The sequence below is a fragment of the Cotesia glomerata genome, linkage group LG6 (assembly GCF_020080835.1).
Source record: "Cotesia glomerata isolate CgM1 linkage group LG6, MPM_Cglom_v2.3, whole genome shotgun sequence".
Taxonomy (NCBI): Eukaryota; Metazoa; Arthropoda; class Insecta; order Hymenoptera; family Braconidae; genus Cotesia; species Cotesia glomerata.
In genome coordinates this window covers 23,270,102-23,291,852 of record NC_058163.1, presented here as the reverse complement: position 1 = coordinate 23,291,852, position 21,751 = coordinate 23,270,102, and the positions used below count along the sequence as shown (strand labels likewise).

Sequence of the window (21,751 nt, the reverse complement as noted above, 5' to 3'; positions counted from 1 at the left end):
TTTTTATTGATTAACATGTTAAATGGGAAGATCAAATAATATCAAATCATTTTTTTTCATTCAGTATGTATAATTGCACGCTAAAATAATATAAAATGGGTACCAAATATTCAAGAGAAAAATTTTCTCAAAGTGAGAAAATTTTTTTCTCAGCTGAAGTAAGTGGCGCTGCTTCCTTAAATATCTGAAAATCTTGATCAAATATAAAAATTTATTGTATCAAGTATTTATGATAATTTGAATTAAGAAAAAATGACTTCCACCAAGAATAAAATTTCAAGAAAAATTTTTACTTCGGCTAACACAACTTCGGTCTTTCTTCAGGCACCCGACAAATTTTCTTGAGCCAAGAATTTTGTTCTCTAGTCAAGAAATTTTTCTTTCTGTGTACGGCATTGTCTTTTTGCTAATCACAATAATAATTTATAGTATAATAATTTCATTATTTTAACTCAAGACCCTTGAGTTTTTTAATGAATATCATCAACATTAATCATCTCTGATAAAATAACCAAAGAGACTTATTCCATAATTTATATTCCATTCAATTCAATATTAAATGCTCGCTTTTAGAAATATTAATAAACTTTTTATAAGCACATCTGACATGATTCATCCTTGAAAAAAATTAACGATACTTAAATGTATAAAAGCGCAATTAAGCGGTAGAGTTTTTGAATGCTAATTAAAAGATAAAGCGAGAATGAAATTTTTATTAAAAGCTGAATACTTTTTTTATTACAATGTATAAATATAATATAATTCATTTTAAAGATCAATGTCCGGGAGGATCGTCGGTTCCGTCTGGTGGTTCTTTACATTGATTTTAATATCCTCGTACACTGCTAACTTGGCAGCCTTTTTAACGGTCGAGAGAATGGTTTCTCCCATTAACTCCCCGGAAGATTTAGCTGCGCAAACAGAAGTCGAGTACGGGACTCTGCAATACGGATCTACCTGGGATTTTTTCCGGGTAAGCAATTACATTTATTATGTTATAAAAGTCATATTATTATTATTAATAATAAAAATAATTTGCAATATTGATTTTTTAGTTTTTTAATATTGAAGCGTACTCATTCTTTTTTTTGATGTAAGCTTTATAAAAAATTTTGATAAAAATGTTTTAGCAATAATTTTTGATGATTTTTTAAAATTAAAAATAAATTTATTTTTTTTTTTCAAAGTTATTTTTTTACTTTTTATTGATTTCTTATTTTAACTATGTTAATTTTATAAAATTATAAAAAATAACAAAAATATTTTGATCAAAATTTTTAATAAAAATTACATCAAATTAAAGGATTAAAAAAAATTATAAATGAATAATAATAATATTTAATATTTATGGGTTACAGAAATCACAAATAAGCTTGTACAGCAAAATGTGGGAGTATATGAACGCTCGTAATCACGTATTTGTCAAAACATACGACGAGGGAATAAAAAAAGTAAGAGCGAGCAAAGGAAAATATGCGTTGCTGATCGAAAGCCCCAAAAATGATTACATAAATGAACGCGAGCCTTGTGATACCATGAAAGTAGGACGGAATCTTGACACAAAGGGATTTGGTATTGCGACACCTATCGGTTCACCCTTGAGGTACTCTTATCAATTCCTTATTAGTGCAATGTTGAGTTGAGTGGTCACAAAAAACTGACTATTAAAGAAATTTGTCATGTTTTAAGAGACCTTTCCAAATATCAGCTCAAAAAATATTTTTTAGCGTCACTTAAGATTTTAATAAATGTAAAAATTCGTCAAAAATTGAATTTTTTCGTCTTTTTCTTATTTTGTAGATTAAAAATTATCTAAATTTTCAAAATTTAATTTCTATTCTTAGAGATCACTCAAGATTTTTGAAATTTTCAGTTTTTTTTTACTTTAAAAAAAAATTCGAGAAAAATTAAAAACGAAAGAAAATCAATTTTTTACGATTTTGGAAATTTTTTTAAGTTATGAGCTCAAAAAATATTTTTTAGCGCCACTCAATATTTTAATAACTATCTAAAATCATCAAAAATTGAATTTTTTTGTCTTTTTATTATTTTGTAGATTGAAAATTATTTAAATTTACAGAATTTAATTTTTATTCTTAAAAATCGTTCAAGATTTTTGAAATTTTGAATGGAATTCCAGAAGAATTAAAAACGAAAGAAAATTAATTTTTGACAATTTTGGAAATTTTTTAAAATCTTGAGCGAGTCCTTCAAAATTTGTTTTGAGCTGATTTTTTAAAACTCTTAAAAGATTTAAAATTAATATATTTTCATGGAAGACTTAAAAAAAAAAATTTCAATTTTCTTAGCGAGAAGTTAAAAAAAAACAGTTTTCTTTGGACCACCCTAATTTTGAAAACAAATATCAAAAGTACTTGATTTAACAAACATTAAAATTTTCCAGAGATAAAATAAATTTAGCAGTCCTCTCGCTGATTGAAACCGGGGAACTAGGAAAGCTGATGAACAAATGGTGGTTCGACAGAACCGAGTGTCGTCATGGGGACAAACAAGACGCGCGTAACGAACTATCGTTAAGCAATGTCGCTGGAATATTTTATATACTTATCGGTGGATTGTTACTGGCCCTCGCAGTTGCTCTCGTTGAATTTTGCTACAAATCACACACCGAAGCTACCCGAGCTAAGGTAATATCAATATGGTATCAGACGTTTTGATTCTCCGACAAAATATCCCAAAAAAAATATTTCCGAGACTAAATATTACACAAAATCCATGATAAAAAGGCACAACACGGTAACAAGCTTATGTGTTGGTAATTTAATTATTTAAGATTTCTTCCGCACTGATAGGATTTGTTTATAGTTAAAAATGTTTGTTAATATTTAACAAATCATTAACAAATCCTTAACAAATATTTCTTAGTATTTAAAAATATTTATTAATATTTAATAAATGAATATCAGATTTATTAAATACAAATAAATCATTTTAAATACTAAGAAATATTTGTTCAATACTAAAAAGTAGTGTCTAATAAATGATTTGTTAAATATTAACAAATATTTTTAACTATAAACAAATCCTTCTGTCAGTGCGGGGATATTTATTTTGGGAATATTTTATCCGGGGATATTTTTTCCGGGATATTTTGTCGGAGAATCAAGAATTATAGAACCATCAATATTAAGGGGGAACACAACTGTGACGATCGAAAAAAAGAGGTGATTTTCGGGAATTTTTTTGACGGGGAAAATAAAGAAATTTGGGAATCGGGTTTTTTTTAATTTTATTAAGGGTACATTAAAGATTATTACCCTAAATTTTTATTAAAAAATATTTAATTATTACAAAGTTATTAACAATCTCGTCGAGCACTGGAGAAAATTTCCCCCCTCCACGGTCAGTTCGATAACGCAAAAACAAATCATCTGAAAATAAAAACGCAAATTGCTTTTTAATCAGTAAGGATGTAGTTATCGTCGCACGTACGGAATTTGAAAAATTTATATTTTAAAGATTTTTAACTTCCCGCTAAGAAAATTGAAAATTTTCAAAAATCGGGAAGTTATTGGTTTTACCCCGTTTTTCGAAAATCGAGTTTTCATCAGATCTCGTAATAATTACCGTAACTCCTATTCTTTCCCGCTTCACAACATTATTTATATTTGTAAAAATGCTTACCGTAAGATGGACGGTGTGGCTTAATGTATATAGAATAAGCGAAAGGAAATTTAGTATAGACCGGATAGCTCAAATGGTAGAGTAGCCGACATGTCTTCGGAAGGTTCTGGGTTCGAATCCCAGTCCGAGCTGTCTATAGTATATTACACCCCTTGGGAAGGAAAATTAGAAAAGCCTCAGATCACATGTAATTGTTGGCCGAGGCGAAGCCGAGGTCAACAAACATGTGATCTGAGGTTTTCTTTTTTACTTCCCAAGGGCTGTATAATATTTTTTTGTCCGAGGAAGGAGGAAAGCGGCAACTTTGTTTAGCGCAGTGAGACCAAAGTTGCCACTTTCCGCCCAGAGGGCAAAAAATAATTTTTTCTCGCATATTCTATAAACTCACATTAAGATGATCCTCTCCACATTCCTTTCTCAATCCTTTCCTACCAATATCCTGTTACGTGAATGTGGAACGCTTCACGTAATAATTACCGTAACTCCTATTCTTTCCCGCTTCACAGCATTATTTATATTTGTAAAAATATAACGTTTTGAGGTCCTAGGAAGCTTCCCCGACTTTTCCCGTGAGGGTGTCACTATGTCTGTATGTGAAGTATGTAAACCCCTCATAACTTTTGAACGGTTGAACCGATTTCATTGAGGTTAGTGCCATTCGAAAGGGCTTGGCCAAACTTAGATTTCCTGTTAATTTGAACCGATTCGGACCGATAGATTTTGAGAAATTTGGAGAAATCTAAAAAAAAATAAGAAACAAATTTTTTTCAGAAGTGGTTTTTTTGGAATAACTTTTAAACGACTTTACCGATCGATTCCAAAAACTAATCAGCTTTCAACCTTGAAAAACCACGTCGATCGCCGCCAATCCGGTCGAAATCGGTTAATTTGTTCGAGAGATATCGTGAATGAAAGAAAACCAAAAAAAGTGTTTTTTCGGAGTGACTCCGAAATTTCTAGTTTGACCAATTGAAACTTAGGAATTCTTTATGAGGCTTAAAAAACTGCGTAGAATTCCGCCAACTGCGTAAAAATCTGTTCATTTATTCAAAAGTTATTGCGGTTTGAAAATTCAAAAAATAGTGTTCTATGAAATTTCTATCAGACTTTTGAGCTCAAAGAGCTCAAAAGCATAGAAAAGGTATCTTTTTGAACTCGGAGAGCTCAAAACAACACACAGATTGTATTTTTGAGCTCGAAGAGCTCAAAAAAAGCGGCCAGGTATTAACGGAATTAGCGGGAAGTTGCAGGGATGGCCTTTAGGGTCAACCGTTTTCCTAATTTTTTTAGCCGGGTTGAAACAAAAAAAAAACAGTAAGAATTGTGAGAAAATTTTCAATTAGTCGCCATTTTTTTTTTTAAATTAAAATTTTCAAAATTCCGTACGTGCGACGATAACTACATTCTTACTGATTAAAAAGCAATTTGGGTTTTTATTTTCAGATGATCCGTTTTTGTGTTATCGAACCGACCATGGAGGGGGAAATGTTTTCTAGTGTTCTACGAGATTGTTAATAACTTTGTAATAATTAAATATTTTTTAATAAAAATTTAGGGTAATAATCTTTAATGTACCCTTAATAAAATAAAAAAAATCCGATCCCCAAATTCCTTTATTTTCCTTGTCAAAAAATTCCCAAAAATCACCTCTTTTTTTCGATCGTCACAGTGATGTTGCCCCTTAATCAATATTATTATAATTACTTTCTGTAAAATTTTAATAAAACATATAATTACAGATTTCACTGTCAGACGCCATGAAAGCCAAAGCGCGCTTAACTATCGGTGGTGGCCGCGACTTCGACAATGGCCGGGTAATTTATTAATACTAAAAGTAATACTAGTATTACAATATTTAATATTTAACACATAATAATAATTATTTAACTGTAAACATACTGAAAAAAGCTTACCACGTAATTACTACCGACAATCCTTAAGAAAATAATTAATAATGACAATTAAAAAAATAAATCCGTGTAATTAGACCTCTGCTTAGCATGCCACTAGCAGCCTTGTTTTATAAAAAAAAAAAAAAAATAATAAATCTTTTCGCAGACCGAAGTAAATAATTAACAATCTGGCAGTAAAAAAATACACACACATACACACACTCAAGTATAATTATTGTTTATAATTTTTTATCCAAGTAACGATAGTTTGCTAATTGTTGCGATGATAATTCGGAGGCTGAACGCTAGAATATTATTTTAAATTTGTAATTTATAATTTTTATTATTTGAATTAAATGTCCTGAATTTTTTAAACAAAAAAAAAAGGCGTTAGCAGTGATTTTGCGTTGTTCTACTTTTTCGTTTTTTTATTTTGTCTATAGTGGTACGGACTGCAGAGTTAGACGGAGGATGCATGCGCCTTTTCCGGGACCATATGTGAGTACTCTCACCCTTTATTTTAAATCCCCGTTTAACAACCTCTATATATATTTATTTGTATATTTATATTTTTATACTTATTTACAATTATAGTAATGCTTATGCATTCACTGCTTTCATTTTTTATTCTATTGACATAATTTCTTTTTTATTTATCAATCCAGCTTATTATTTGTACATAAGCATGTAATTACAGTGACGCATGCTCTCATTCCTTTTTATTATTAAAGATTTCTTTTTTTATAAGTTTATTTTGAACGCTTTCAGCTTAGGTGAGCCGAGGTCGAATTATTTTATTCATTTTTCATCTCATACTTGATCAACATTCATTACTTTCAATATTTTGGATAAATTTTAAGAAAATTATGTTAAAATAAGTATTTATTGAATTTTCAATTTTAACAGCACAAATACGTCACTAAATAATTTAATAATAATTGAATTGGTTAATGTTTAAATGGTGGAAATTTTTATTGATTAGTGGAAAGTTTTATGAATTTTTTTAGGTAATAATTCGAATAAAATTGAAATTTTAAAAGAATTATTTATAATTAATAGTAAATTTTTGTTATTACGGTAATAGTATTGGTCGTACAGAAAATTTTTTAATGAAAATTATTCAAAATTTAATTTTCTAAAAAAAATGATTCTTATGATTTTTTTCTCAGGATTATTTAGAAAGCCATAATTTTAAAATAAAGATTTTTATAATTAGCAAAAATTTCAATCATTTGTTATGAGTCATAATTAAATTTTGAAATTACGGGGAAAATATTAGATTTTTAAAAAATCATAAGACATTTTTTATTTTAAAAAAATTGTTTCAGAAAACAAAAATGTCAACCACTCCTTTTAAAATTACGGTAAAAATCTTGACATAATTATAATAAAAATTTGTTAAAAATATATAAAAAAAATTTACACGGAAAAAAGTAAACTGTAATAAATAATAGTCGATTTATAATAAATAATGATCAACTGGAAAAAATTATCATTTAAAACAGTAAAATAATAATTTTACTAATTACTTTATAATATTTATCATTTAAATGCTACAATTTATACTTTACATGGAAGAAAATACTATTTTAAACAGTAATATTCGCTATGTGAATGTCGAAAATGTTAAAGTATAATAATTAAGAATTTTGACTTTGATATTCATCATTTCGAACCTAAAAAAAGATCGCATTATATGTAAAAAGTATAAAATACAGTTACTAAATTTCCAATACAAGCAACGTCAATATTTACAAAGTAAAATGGTAAATTTTAAACGCACCGCTAAAAATCAAACTATAATTATTGACTTGCTTGGAATATGGTAAAATATGTATTTTAAGAGTAGAATTTTTACTGTTTCAAATGTTAAATTCTCCTAGATTGAAACCCCTTCTCCTCATCTGAGTTCCTCTTCTCCTCATAGAATGGACTATATATTGAAACGGCAATTTTTACTGTTTGAAACTGTAATTTTTTAAGATGACAGAGTCGTTATTTACTATAGTGACAGCTATTAATCACTTATTTTTTATATTAAATTAAAAATTGTGGCTTTTACACTTTCTACACACGGAAAAAAGTAAACTGTAATATTCACTCGGATTTCGGTTAATTTTTATAGTTTCAAACAGTAAAGCGGACATTCGGGTTGGCAAAAATATAAATATTACAGAACTTAATGTAAAAAGTATAAAAGCCACAATTTATAATTTAATATCCAAAATAAGTGATTAGTAGCTGTCACTATAGTAAATAACGACTCTTTTATCTTAAAAAATTACAGTTTCAAACAGTAAAAATTGCCATTTCAATGTATAGTCCATATTATGAGGAGAAGGGGAACTCAGATGAAAGAGAAGGGGGTCTCTCTCTGGGAGAATTTAACATTTGAAACAGTAAAAATTATACTTTTAAAATATACATTTTACCAGTCCAAGCAAGTCAATAATTACAGTTTAATTTTTACCGTTGCGTTTAAAATTTACCATTTTACTTTGTAAATATTGACGTTGCTTGTATTAGAAATTTACTAACTTTATTTTATACTTTTTACATATCATAAGATCATTTTTTAGCTACGAAATGATAAATATCAAAGCCTGAATTCTTAATTATTATACTTTAACATTTTAGACATTTACATAGCGAATATTACTGTTTGAAATAGTATTTTCTTCCATGTAAAGAGTGAATTGTAACGTTTAAATAGTAAATATTATATAGTGAATAGTAAAATCACGATTTTACTGGTTGAAACGGTAATTTTTAGCAGTTGATCATTACTTATTATAAATCGACTGTTATTTATTACAGTTTACTTTTTTCCGTGCATTAAGTTCTGTAATATTTATATTTTTGCCACCCCATGTCCGCTGTACTGTTTGAAACTATAAAAATTAACCGGAATCCGAGGTAATTTAACAGTTTACTTTTTTCCGTGTAAGACACATTTTTTTATTCAAAATAAAATTTTCTATCATTTTTGTTTCAAAATTTTTTTATACAGCCAATATTTTCTGCGTAATAACAAAAATTTCAACCACTTATTTCAAAATTACGGTAAAAATCTTGAAACTCATAACTATAATAAAAATTTGTTAAAAATATCTAAAAAAAAATTTATTTTTAATATTGTTTAAAATTTATTTTTTTTTTTTATATTTCCATAAATGCATTTTTTAAATATTTTTAATAAATTTTAATTATAGTTAAAATATATAACGATAATATTAAAGACGGTAATACATTTTTATAATTGTATAATCACATTTAAACATTGACTTAAAATAAAATCTAAAAATTATAAAAACTAAACGCACATACTATAAAAGCAATAACTAAAATAAAAAATCATAATAATTACAATGAGCCTAAGTGCTAATAAAACTAAAAAAATTTTAGTATTACGCCCCGGCGAACGCGATTGGGAATACCGAGGGCGACCAGGTTCACAGCAATACTCACACACAAGTGTAAGCCCCTGGTACACCGCACCAGCGGGAAGCAGCGACGAAACTTCGGATCCATCGCCATCGATATCGTTGCCGACTCCGCCACCACCTCCGAAGGCGGTAGTTCCACCCCCGCCGCCTCCGCCGCCACGGCCTACCCGCCGCAGCGTCACTTTTGCGGAGTCGCCCTCAAAGAGCCCTCGGAGTCCCAAGAGCCCCAAAAGTCCGTGGGTGTTTCGTCGTAGGTCAACTATTAAGTCACTTAATGTCGCGGTTCCGTGGACACCCGCGACTCCCAGTCACTGGGATAATCGCAAAGCCGAGTATGTTACGTAAATAATTATTTATTGTAATTTAATTATTTACGACCAGTGACTTTGTTTATTGTTCTATTATTTCTCAATGTTGTTATTTTTTTTTTTTTTTTATTATTTTTGATTTTATTTTTGCTCAATATATAATTTTTATTTTTAATAGGTGTATTTTTGAATAGGAAAAAAATTTTTTATGAAATTTTATAAAATATTAAAGTTTATAAAATTATATTTAAGATCAAAGGATAAATTTCATAAAAATTTCATACAATTTTATTAATAAAATTTCATAAAATTTTGTTTATAAAATTTCATAAAATTTTATTATTAAAATTTCATAAAATTTTATTATCAAAAATTTTATATTATTATTACAGTTTTCATAAAAATTTTATATAATTTTATTAATAAAATTTTATAAAATTTTGTTCATAAAATTTTATTTTTAAAATTTCATAAAATTTTTTACTATTCCATAAAAGTTAAAAAAATTTTTTTTTTTTAAACTAAGAGATAAGTTTCATATAATTTCATCAAAATCTGGCAATAAAATTTAATATTTCATAAATTATAGAAAATCATGAAATTTTAATAATGAAATTTAATAAAAAATTCATAAATCAATCCGAAGAAAAATATTGATTTGATAAAATTAAATCAAAATTTATAAAACTGTACAAAATATGAAATTTCTTATAATTTTATAAAATCTTTTATACTTTATTAAAAGTTTACAAAATTTTTTTTAAATGAGAGATAAATTTCATATACTTTCATAAAATATCATGAAATTCTACCAATTAAATTAAATATTCTATAAAATTTCATGAAATGTGAAATTTCATCAAACTTTACCAATTAAATTTCATTAAAATTCATAAAATATAAAAAAAATTATTATCAACCCGAAGGAAAAATAATTAAATAAAATTTTATTTAATTTCACAAAATTCAATGAAATTTTATCAATTAAATTTCATAAAATATAAAAAGTAATTTAATGAAATTTTTTATAAATTTATAAAAATTGATAAAATTACATCAAAATTTATGAAATTTTCAAAATAAAGGAAAAAATAATTTATCTAAAATTTCTAATTATTTTAAATAAATAAATCCGTAAAATTTTATGAAATACAGGAACTAAAACTCTATAAAATTTCATAAAAAAAATTTTTTTCCCAGAGAAAAAATAATATTATTAATTAATTCAAAAAATATTTATAAAAAGTTGTATATAATGTTGATTATAAACATTGAATTATTGTCCCTATATTTTGTTACCAATAAATTACTAATGACATTGAGAATTATTAGAAAACATGTTAATATACTGTAAATAATTGCACGCAGATCAAATAATAATCAAAAGATGGATAAATAATTTATTTAAAAAAGAAGTTAGCAGGATAAAATCATATAATGTTAACAATAAAAAACAGTATGGTCCCCGAAAGGGTTCATGTAAAACAAATAAAAATTAACAATTAAATATAAATTGTAATAACAAAACTGCCAAATGCATATAAACCTTTTTATTCAGATAAATAACTCGAACTGATTCAACAAAAAGTTTAAAATAATGATTAAAATAATAAAACTAACGAATCACAGTTGTGAAAATTGATGTAAAATTTTTTTATGCCACGTTCAAGTACTAAACTACGATTTTTAAAAAAATAACTAATTAATGTAAGAAGTATAAATAATAAGTAAGAGTATATGTAAACAATGTGTTATTAATATTAATAATTAAATAATTATTAATTATTGTGTGAGTGCGATCAGGTTGAGAATTATTATTAATACGAGTCTCACTGGTATGAGCATTGATTTATTAATATTAATAATAATAAAATTAAAATTTTTATTTATTGCAATTTTTTTTTATATTGATTAATTTTTGTAGAAAATTAACTTACCGACTGAAAATAAATTACTTTAACTGATGATAAAAAAATTGCTTATCGACTCTAGATAATTTAGTAATTATTGGAACTTGGGATTTTTTTGTTTATGTAAAGAGTGATAAGGCCAATTTGTGTGCCAAATAAAATTACCGCTTTTATGTAGCTCGATAATTGCAAATAGACGACGCTATATCCGTGTAAAAATCATCTGATATTATGATGAGGTTCATTATGGATATCATATTTTGACACAAATATAAGATTCATAAAAAAGCCATATCAATATTCATTTGAAACCCGTAATAAGTAAAATACTTATGTGAACGAATTTTTTTTATGTAGATTAGTTGAATTTTTATTTTTTCTGTCAATCAGAAGAAAAGTATAATAATTGAGAAAAGCAGTATTTTTATCATGCACTATACTGTTGAACTACTTTACTTTCTTTCTTGATTTTCTTAACTTAGAAAAATATTTAGAAAAACACTATCTTGGTTTAAAAAAAATTTTTGACTGACAAAATTTTTTCGTCTTAAGATAATTATTTTTTATTTTGAAAACAATTTAAATCCTCCTAAAAATTTCTTTAATTTAATGAATTTGCATTATTTCCTGTATATATTTATGACTCAATAATTTTATATCACGATTTAAAAAGGCTAACAATATCATTATGATATCATGATTTTATGCAGATATGACCATCACTTTATTATGAATTCATGTTAATATCATAATGATTTCATTATTAAATTACTAGAAATTTTCTTTTTCCAACAAGAAAAATAAACATTTTATAATCTAGTTAAAAAAAAATTTGTTGCCATTAATATTTTACTTATTACGGGTATCAAATGTATATTAATATGGCTTTTATATGAATCTCATATTTGTGTCAAAATATGAGATTCATTACATTCATAATGAACCTCATCGGGATATCATATTCATATAAAAGCCATATCAATATCCATCTAAAACCCTTAATAAGTAAAATACTTATGTGAACGAATTTTTTTTAAATAGATTAGTAAAATTTTTATTTTTTCTGTTAATCAGAGAAAAAGTATAATAATTGAGAAAGGCAGTATTTTTATCATGCACTATACTGTTGAACTACTTTACTTTTTTTCTTGATTTTCTTAACTTAGAAAAATATTTAGAAAAACACTATCTTGGTTTAAAAAAAATTTTTGACTGACAAAATTTTTTCGTCTTAAGATAATTATTTTTTATTTTGAAAACAATTTAAATCCTCCTAAAAATTTCTTTAATTTAATTAATTTGCATTATTTCCTGTATATATTTATGACTCAATAATTTTATATCACGATTTAAAAAGGCTAACAATATCATTATGATATCATGATTTTATGCAGATATGACCATCACTTTATTATAAATTCATGTTAATATCATAATGATTTCATTATTAAATTACTAGAAATTTTCTTTCTCCAACAGGAAAAATAAACATTTTATAATCTAGTTAAAAAAAAATTTGTTCCCATAAATATTTTACTTATTACGGGTGTCAAATGTATATTAATATGGCTTTTATATGAATCTCATATTTGTGTCAAAATATGAGATTCATTATATTCATAATGAACCTCGTCATGATATCAGATGATTTTTACACGAATATTATTTTGACGGTAAATAAATTTATTTTACTAATCTTGAATTGTTGAAAATTTTTTTTAGTAAAATTAATAATATTATATATTGCAATTACTGTATAATAATAAAAAAAAAATAATAATAATGATGGAAGTTTTGTACGCCGTTGTAGGATATATCATATCGACTTTTCGTAAATAAAACTACGTAATAAAATACAATAAAGTGAATCACTCAATCGATTAAATAGATATAATGATAAAGTTAAAGAAAAAAAAACGAATATGGTGCACATAACGTTAAAGATGATACCCTATAAAATATAAAATAAATTAATAAAGATTGCATTGATTATAATGTTATTAAATAAGTATGAATTAAATCCCGTGTGATTAATCCTATTGTATTTAATAATTGTAAACTAATTTGAGTGTGGGTGGAGACAACAGAGTGAATTGAAATCTATTATTTGAGCATCACTTTTAGTCTTAAATTTTACTTCTGATTTTTTTTTCTAGTTTTTTTAGACAGAGCTGAGCTCTGTACCGTCCTGGCTTTTTATTTTACTTTTTTGTATTTATCGAGTGAAGTGTGGGTTACTTGAAATCAGTAATTATTAATTATTAATAATTAGTTATTGTTTATTATTATAAATTTAAAGTTATTGTATGAAACTGTTGTAAACCAATCAAATTAACATTAATACACGATCATTTATTTAACATAACTATTGACTTATTTATTTATTTATTTATTTATTATTAAATTAAATAATTAGTAATAGTCTTTATAATTAAGAAAATTAGAACAAATTTTTTCTTCTGTAAATTTATATATTAAAATGGGTTTTTAAGTTAAATTTAGTATCTTTGGGAAAATATTGACCTGAATTGGTGCCTTTTTACAATTTTACACATTTTTTAGTTGGTCAATTTTTCATGCCAATTTTTCGGCGGAATTTTGAAAAGTTTTTCGATTTTTTAAGTTTATTCCTTCACATTTTCCATCAAATTATTGGTAATTAATCCTGTGATAGCAATGTTATTTTTAAAATTTATTTCAAAAGTACCCAAACAATGTATACTGTGATTAAAAATATAAAAAAATTATTGAGCCAAAGTATTTTTATTGATAATTCTTAATTCTCGAGAGTCACATAGTAACTGTAGGTTGCTAATTTTTAGAATTTTTAAATTCTCAGTTGAAAATAAAAGTATTACACTATTGTTTTAAAAACAATAATCGTTGGACAAATCTTGAAAGTATTGATCAATCTTCTGCAAAATCATCGTCATTTTCACCATTGATTTTACTATCAATGCACTGCTGAATAATTTTCGCGGTATCAGCTGGACTTTTTCCCTCTGTAAATAAATTAAATTAAAACCATCATTTTAAAAATTTTATTACCTAATTAAAAACACATATTAATAATTATAGAATTAATTACTCTTTTCCAAACAATCTTTAACTATTTGCCAGTAATCGTCGGTAAGATCCGATGAATTTAATATTTCTTCAGGCAATCTATTCATCATTGCTTCAAAGTTGAATTAATTATTTTTATCGATCTATAAAAAATCAAATATAATTAATAATTACTAGCAACCTTGCAGTCACTTTGTGACTGCCGTGACTTGTGCACTATAAATAAATAAAATTTTGCTTTATTAAATAATGAATTTCGTTAAATTGCACTGTACTTTCTTAACTATTGACATTTTTAAAGATATAAGCTCATCCCGATGTTACACTCATCAAGAGCTTTCATTTGAGTACCCACATGCATTTTCATATATTTTTCATACATACATATATATAATATATATAAATATATGAAAAATTGATGTAGGTACTCAAATGAAAGGTCTCGATGAGTATAACATCGGGATGAGCTTATATCTTTAAAAATGTCAATAGTTCACAAGATACAAAGTCATTTCTTAATAATTAACAATTTTAAAGATATAAGCTCATCCTGATGTTACACTCATCAAGACCTTTCATTTGAGTACCTATATTATATATGTATTGTGATATATTTTTATATCTACATATATATATATATATATATATATATATAATATAAATATATATAATATACATAAATATATGAAAAATTGATGTGGGTACTCAAATGAAAGGTCTCGATGAGTGTAACATCAGGATGAGCTTATATCTTAAAAAATGCCAATAGTTTACAAGATACTAGTTTACAAGGTCATTTTTTAATTATGTATCTAGAGATAGAGCTTTTCGAATGCAGCCTAAATACTTTCATCATAAATTATTGCAATTTCCGATTTAAAAATTTCGATTTCTTATGTCAGAAAAATAAGCAGAATTAGTTATAAATAACTAATAATAACAAAAAAGTGATTGCGTCTGATAAGTACCTACAAGAGTTACATGCACGACTTGATGGTAGCTTAAAGCGATAAAATATTAAGAGACACCCGTCGCCCGCATCACCCTTTCCCCTATCCTGTATCCGAATACTCAGGCACTTACATTAACATTCACATGGATATTTAGATTTTTATTCAACTCTTTTCGCAGAGCGTGTCGAAAAAAGGACGAGCTGAAGGACCGCATTGCAGAGCACCGTTTAATGGCTTATGCAGGAGCTACAAATCCCGATGTATATCTGTCTTCTCTCTCTGGTTTATAGCTTATAGTATATTGTATATTGTATATCGTACACAGTATGTAGTGACTAGTGATTAGTGTATCCCTATGCCCATTTAAATAAAATATAAATATTAATTGATATCCGAATGCAATAAATCTCCGTTTAATGGGCATAATACCGTATTAGCGTTAGCGAGCTGTTGGATAAACGGATTCGCGATAATTATAACGAAAAGGAAGGAAAAAATAATATAAATAAATAAGTAAATGAATGAGTGAGTGAATAAATGAAAAATAATGCAAATGAACAGGGTTGAATCCTCGGGGGCACTTGATCGAGAGCTATTGTGATAGCTTGATAACGTATATCTATCTCTGGCCCGTTTCGATGCTCTCGTAGTTTCAGTTTTAATACGTACTTCACCTCTCATTAAAACTCTCCGGTTGAGTGCTGCAATTTCGAAAGCTACCAGCTACCAACAGGAGCTCATCAGGTTATGGACCATGCACATACTATCGCCCTCTTCTCTTCTCTTCTCTTCTCTTCTCTTGTCTTGCTTCTCTTTTTGTCTGTCTATGCATGCTTGAGTTTTCTCTTTACTGGGATCTATTCTCTTTACTAGGATCTGGCCGTCTCTTTTCACCTGACGGACTATTATCGAAACTCGAGCAAGAGACATTTAATATTCACCGGGTCGGCTCATCGATGATGCATTTTAACGGTCATGTATCTTTATTACTATTATATCAACACTTGAATTGCTTTAGGGTAGCTATATCGGAGTATGGCCCAGGTGTCTTGTTTTTATTATCCTATTTATTATTCTCTTATGCTTCCATTTTAAATTTACTAATAGTAATTATTATTATTGCCCAGGGGTGTTGCTTTTAATATTTAGTATGCGTTAAATTATTTTTTATTTGATATTGTTTAATTTTTTTTTAAATTAAGAGGATTTTTTTAATTTAAGACGGACGCAATTTAAAGTCTAAAAATTTTTAATTCTTATTTTTTTTATTACTTGATTAATATTCGATAAAAAATATGAAGGGATAAATGATTTTAAAATTATTCTGACAAAGATTTTATTTTTATTATTAATAAAAAAAAAATTAACAGGATTCTTTTTTTTTGTAATAGATAAATATAAAAAAAATATTGTTGACACGGAAAAAAAGAAATTGTAATAAATAATAGTCGGTTCATAATAAGTAATGATTAACTGCTAAAAATTACCATTACAAACAGTAAAATCGTGATTTTACTGATCACTTTATAATGTTAATCATTTAAATGCTACAATTTATACTTTACATGGAAGAAAATACTATTTCAAACAGTAATATTCTCTATGTGAATGATGAAAATGTTAAAGTATAATAATTAAGAATTTTGACTTTGATATTTATCATTTCGTACCTAAAGAATGGTCGCATGGTATGTAAAAAATATACAGTTAGTAAGTTTCCAATACAAGCAACGTCAATATTTACAAAGTAAGATGGTAAATAAATAAAGTTTGGAAAATCCGAAAGTGCACGCCTCATAACGCTCATTCATTTTTTAAGAGAAAAATTGTGTAATTGATTAAAAAAAAAAAAAAAAAATTATAATTAAGTAATTTTTTACAGAGTATTTTTTATTTTTTTTTAAATATCGGCGCCCATTTTTTCTTGTCATATGTGCACGCAGTCTAAAAAAATCTAGCTTGATCAAGTGGCGCCATAGTTTTCACGTGACAAATAAGAAAAGTTCGTTTGGCTTTGTACGGTTTTATCGTAGTGAATTTTCATAAAAATTCAATTAAAAAAAAAAAAATACGTAAACTAGGCCACTGATATGAAATACGGATCCAGTTCATCGAATTCTTAAACTAATAAAAAAGGTCCGGTCTTGAAATATTAATTTGTTCGGGAGTAATCGTTGGTACATCCAAAATGAGGTGACATCCGGACGTCCACGTAAAATTTTTTTCAAAACGTTTTTTTTTTTCAAAATAGCAACATGAAATGATTTTAGAAAGTAAAAGATGGTTTAATTTAAGTGCTTTTTCGGTGTGCATCTATTTATATCATTGTATAAGTGTAATATGGTTGTGATAGAGGCATTTAAAGATCACAAAATTGCTTGACCTTGACGAGTCGAGTACACAGAAAAAAAGAAATATTTGATCGAAATACGATTTATTTGAGCCAAATATATAAGATAGTTGGATATGACCAAATAAATATTTATTTCTGGTAAATATATAATATATATGAGTGATTTAGTTGCGACAAATAAATAGTTTATTCATGGTAAAGATATGGTTTATTTGTGGTAAATAAATCATAGTTGACGACAATAATGAACTTTTAAAATTTATTGTAACATTAAAATTAGCTGTCACTTGACTAATTTTTAATTTTATTTAACAAATAAATTAATTCTAAAAAATTATTTTTTAAAAATTGCATTTTAATTTTTTAAAATTTCTACATGTCAATTTTTTTCTCTTATGTTTTTTTTCCATGATTTATTTGTTAACAAAAGTTCTACAAATTATTAAATATCTGCTAAATTATTTTTATCAATTCTCAGAAATTATATTGGCTTAAAATGAAAAAAAAATTATTTTTTATTCTTTTAGTTGAATAATGAAATATTTAATTGTATTTAATAATGAAAGTGTTCATTGTAGGTTAAGGATAATTTAGATTTGTTTTTGTAAAATATAATATTTTAAGCACCTTACCTTATAGGTAATGAATAGTTATTAATTAATATTATTCATGCAAACACTATTATGTATGCAAACAAAATATTTTTTGAAACGTCGATGTAGCTTAAGTTGCGATCAAAACATTCAAGTTTTGTTTTCAACGTTCAAGTGACGTCATGAGAGCAGTAGTTGAGAGTTTTAATGCCAAAGATGTCGTTGTTTCGGACAAACTTAGCATTTTTACCACAAATAAATGATATATTTTTGACAAATAATAAAATAATTCGATCCAACTGTTATATTTACTTATACCAAATATATATGGTTGTCATAAAGAAATATTTAAAAAAAACGACTCAAATAAATTGATTTATTTGAGACAAATAATTCTTTTTTTCTGTGTATAAAACACAACCTCATGCGCTTCGCGCTATGAGGCGTGCAATTTTAAACGCAACGCTAAAAATGAAACTATAATTATTGAATTGCTTGGACTGGTAAAATGTATATTTTTAGAGTAGAATTTTTACTGTTTCAAATGTTAACTTCTCCTAGATTGAGACCCCTTGCTCTTCATCTGAGTTCCCCTTTTTTCCATAGAATGGACTATACATTGAAACGACAATTTTTACTGTTTGAAACTGTAATTTTTTAAGATGACAGAGTCGCTATTAAATTATAAATTGTGGCTTTTACACTTTCTACATTAAATTCTGTAATATTTATATTTTTGCCACCCGGATGTTCCGCTTTACTGTTTGAAACTATAAAAATTAATCGGAATCCGAGTGAATTCTACAGTTTACTTTTTTCCGTGAGAGAGACACAATTTAAAATTAAAAAATTTAGAAATATTACTTTTTTTTATTACTTGATTAAAATTTAATATTAATTGTTATTTTACACTATAAAAAATTTGCGAAATAAATGATTTTAAAATTATTCTGAGAAATATTTCATTTTTATTATTAATAATAAAAAAAACACTCCACAGAATTTATTTTTTTTAGTAATGGATAAAAATAAAAAAATATTCTCTATTGATTTAAAAATTTAAAAATTGAATAAAAATAAATTTTTTAGTTTGATAAAAAAAATAAATTTTAATATTAAAAAAAAAATTGCATCAATATTTTTTTTTAATTTCTGTAAGTCGCATTTTTTGATAAATTCTTTCTAAAAAAATTAAGTTGTAAAAAGCTCTTAAGAATTGCTCTGTAAAAATTAATTCCAGTAACATTAAACTAATTAATCTTATTTAATTAAGCGTAATATTTTTTTTTAATTTTTCTAGAAATGTAATTAATAATTTACAAATTTAAATTCCAGATAAATTATTTTTTTCGCGAATAAAAATTTATTTTACTTCTCTAATATTTTTCGTATAAAAATCTCAGTTAATTTTGATTTCGCTGAAAAAAAATTGTCAGTTAAAAAAATAGGATAATTAAAATTAAAAAAAATTGAATAAATTATTTTATAATAACATCGCTGATGAGACTGAAGTTTGTTTAAGTATAGTCAAGATTAAATTTAGAGTCGACCACAGGCAGGATGGATGATGGGCTGCATACGAGTAATTCTATAGGAACAGCGCGTAAGAGAGCCTCGAAGGAAAATTAACCGAGAGAGATAGAACGGGAATAATACTGGGTCGCATAATGAAGCTTATTAAATAACAATGTTAACCAGCAGCCCGGGGTAGGAAGCAGAGCTGTAAAATCGAGCTCGCCAACCGCATCATTCGCATTTCAGCGGCATCGATTTATCACCGCAAGTACCATTAAAATCACTCTTTTGTTGGCCTCTGTCCTTTCAATTGGTTCGAACTTGGAGCCCGACCGATCAAACTCCTGTTTTCACCACAATTATAATTATAATTATTATCATAATCATTGTAGGGCAGACTGCGTCTCCTGCAGGTTATGGACCCAGACTGAAAAAATCAAACGAAGTTTACGAATTGACGCAAAGACGGAGCTCGGAGAATTTAAGATTCATGATGAAGATAAAATTCAAGACATCTCTCAATCCTTACTTCCTTTTCTTTTTATTCTGTAGACATCTATGCAACACACCTTAGTTCCGTTTGATTTATGAATAAGTGTACAAGCATCGGGAATTCATGACACGGAGTAACTAAAAATGCAAACATCACTTTAAAAGATCAGCCAGCAGCCACGTGAGAGGCATTACACATCATATATATGTATATATTTATTTCTCGCATGCTCGCACTACTAAACTACTAAACTACCAAACTTCGAAGCTTTATTTTTTTATTATTCACAAGGAAGATTTTAAATTTTGTGCTTTAGTGCTTGATAAAGTCCCGTGATAATTTCTTGAAATATTTAAATTTTTTTTTGACCTGAAAAGTATTATTATTTTTATAAAATCAGTGAAATGACCTGTGTGTGCAATGATTTTCATTTTTTTTATCTAATTATTAATTTTATGAAAAATTACCAGAAAAAAATTTTTTCATAAAATTTTATACAAATTAATTGAAACTAGCAACCTTGCAGTCACTATGTGACTGTCATGACTTGTAAACTATAGATAAATAAAATTTTGCTTTAGTAAATAATGACTTTTGTTAAATTGCACTGTATTTTTTCAAATATTGATGTTTTTAAAGATATAAGCTCATCCCGATGTTAAAGTAATCAAGAGCTTTCATTTTAGTACCCACATGCATTTTGATATATTTTTTATATATTCATATACATGCACTGATAGAAGGATTTGTTTATAGTTAAAAATATTTTTTAATATTTAACAAATCATTTATTAGAGACCGCTTTTTAGTCCTTAACAAATATTTTTTAGTATTTAAAAAGATTTATTAATATTTAATAAATGAATATCAGATTTATTAAATACAAATAAATCATTTTAAATGCTAAGAAATATTTGTTTGATACTAAAAAATGGTCTCTAATAAATGATTTGTTAACTATTAACAAATATTTTTTAATACAAATAAATCCTTCTATCAGTGTGATATATATAAATATATGAAAAATTGATGTAGGTACTCAAATGAAAGGTTTCGATGAGTATAACATCAAGATGAGCTTATATTTTAAAAAATGTTTATATTTCACAAGATAAAAGGTCATTTCTTAATTATTGACATTTTTAAAGATATAAGCTCATCCCAATGTTATAATCATCAAGAGCTTTTATTTGAGTACCTACATGCATTTTTGATATATTTTTCATATATAAATATATATATCATATAAAAATATATATCATATATATAAATATATGAAAAATTGATGTGGGTACTCAAATGAAAGGTCTTGATGAGTGTAACATCGAAATGAGCTTATACCTTTAAAAATGTCAATAGTTTACAAGATACAAGGTCATTTCTTAATTATGTATGCAGGGTGTCCCAAAAGTCACGGACACCATTGTAGCATCTGATGAAAAAAATAATTCTGAGACGAAAAGTCTTTAGCCATTTTTCAATTAACCGCATATATAATTAATTATTAATTAAAAATAACGTCTCTTTATTTGTTAGAGAGAGAGCGCCAGTGTCCAGTAAAGTATGTGCCAAACAAA

The 21,751-nt window shown here is 26.3% G+C and overlaps 1 protein-coding gene across 3 annotated transcripts in view; it reads left to right on the top strand.

The window, feature by feature from the left end:
- LOC123266809 (glutamate receptor 1-like) overlaps positions 1–9,460 on the top strand; it is a 276,715-nt gene extending 267,255 nt beyond the window's left edge. The window contains exons 15-20 of one of the 3 annotated variants that reach the window (XM_044731228.1): positions 775–973; positions 1,359–1,603; positions 2,405–2,648; positions 5,385–5,459; positions 5,981–6,035; positions 8,943–9,460. In XM_044731228.1, coding sequence (XP_044587163.1) covers positions 775–973; positions 1,359–1,603; positions 2,405–2,648; positions 5,385–5,459; positions 5,981–6,001 — 784 coding nt within the window. In that variant the 3' untranslated portion in view covers positions 6,002–6,035; positions 8,943–9,460. The remainder of the gene's footprint in view (positions 1–774; positions 974–1,358; positions 1,604–2,404; positions 2,649–5,384; positions 5,460–5,980; positions 6,036–8,942) is intronic. The other 2 variants (XM_044731227.1, XM_044731229.1) reach the window with 2 other exon arrangements.
- The last annotated feature ends 12,291 nt before the right edge of the window (positions 9,461–21,751 follow it).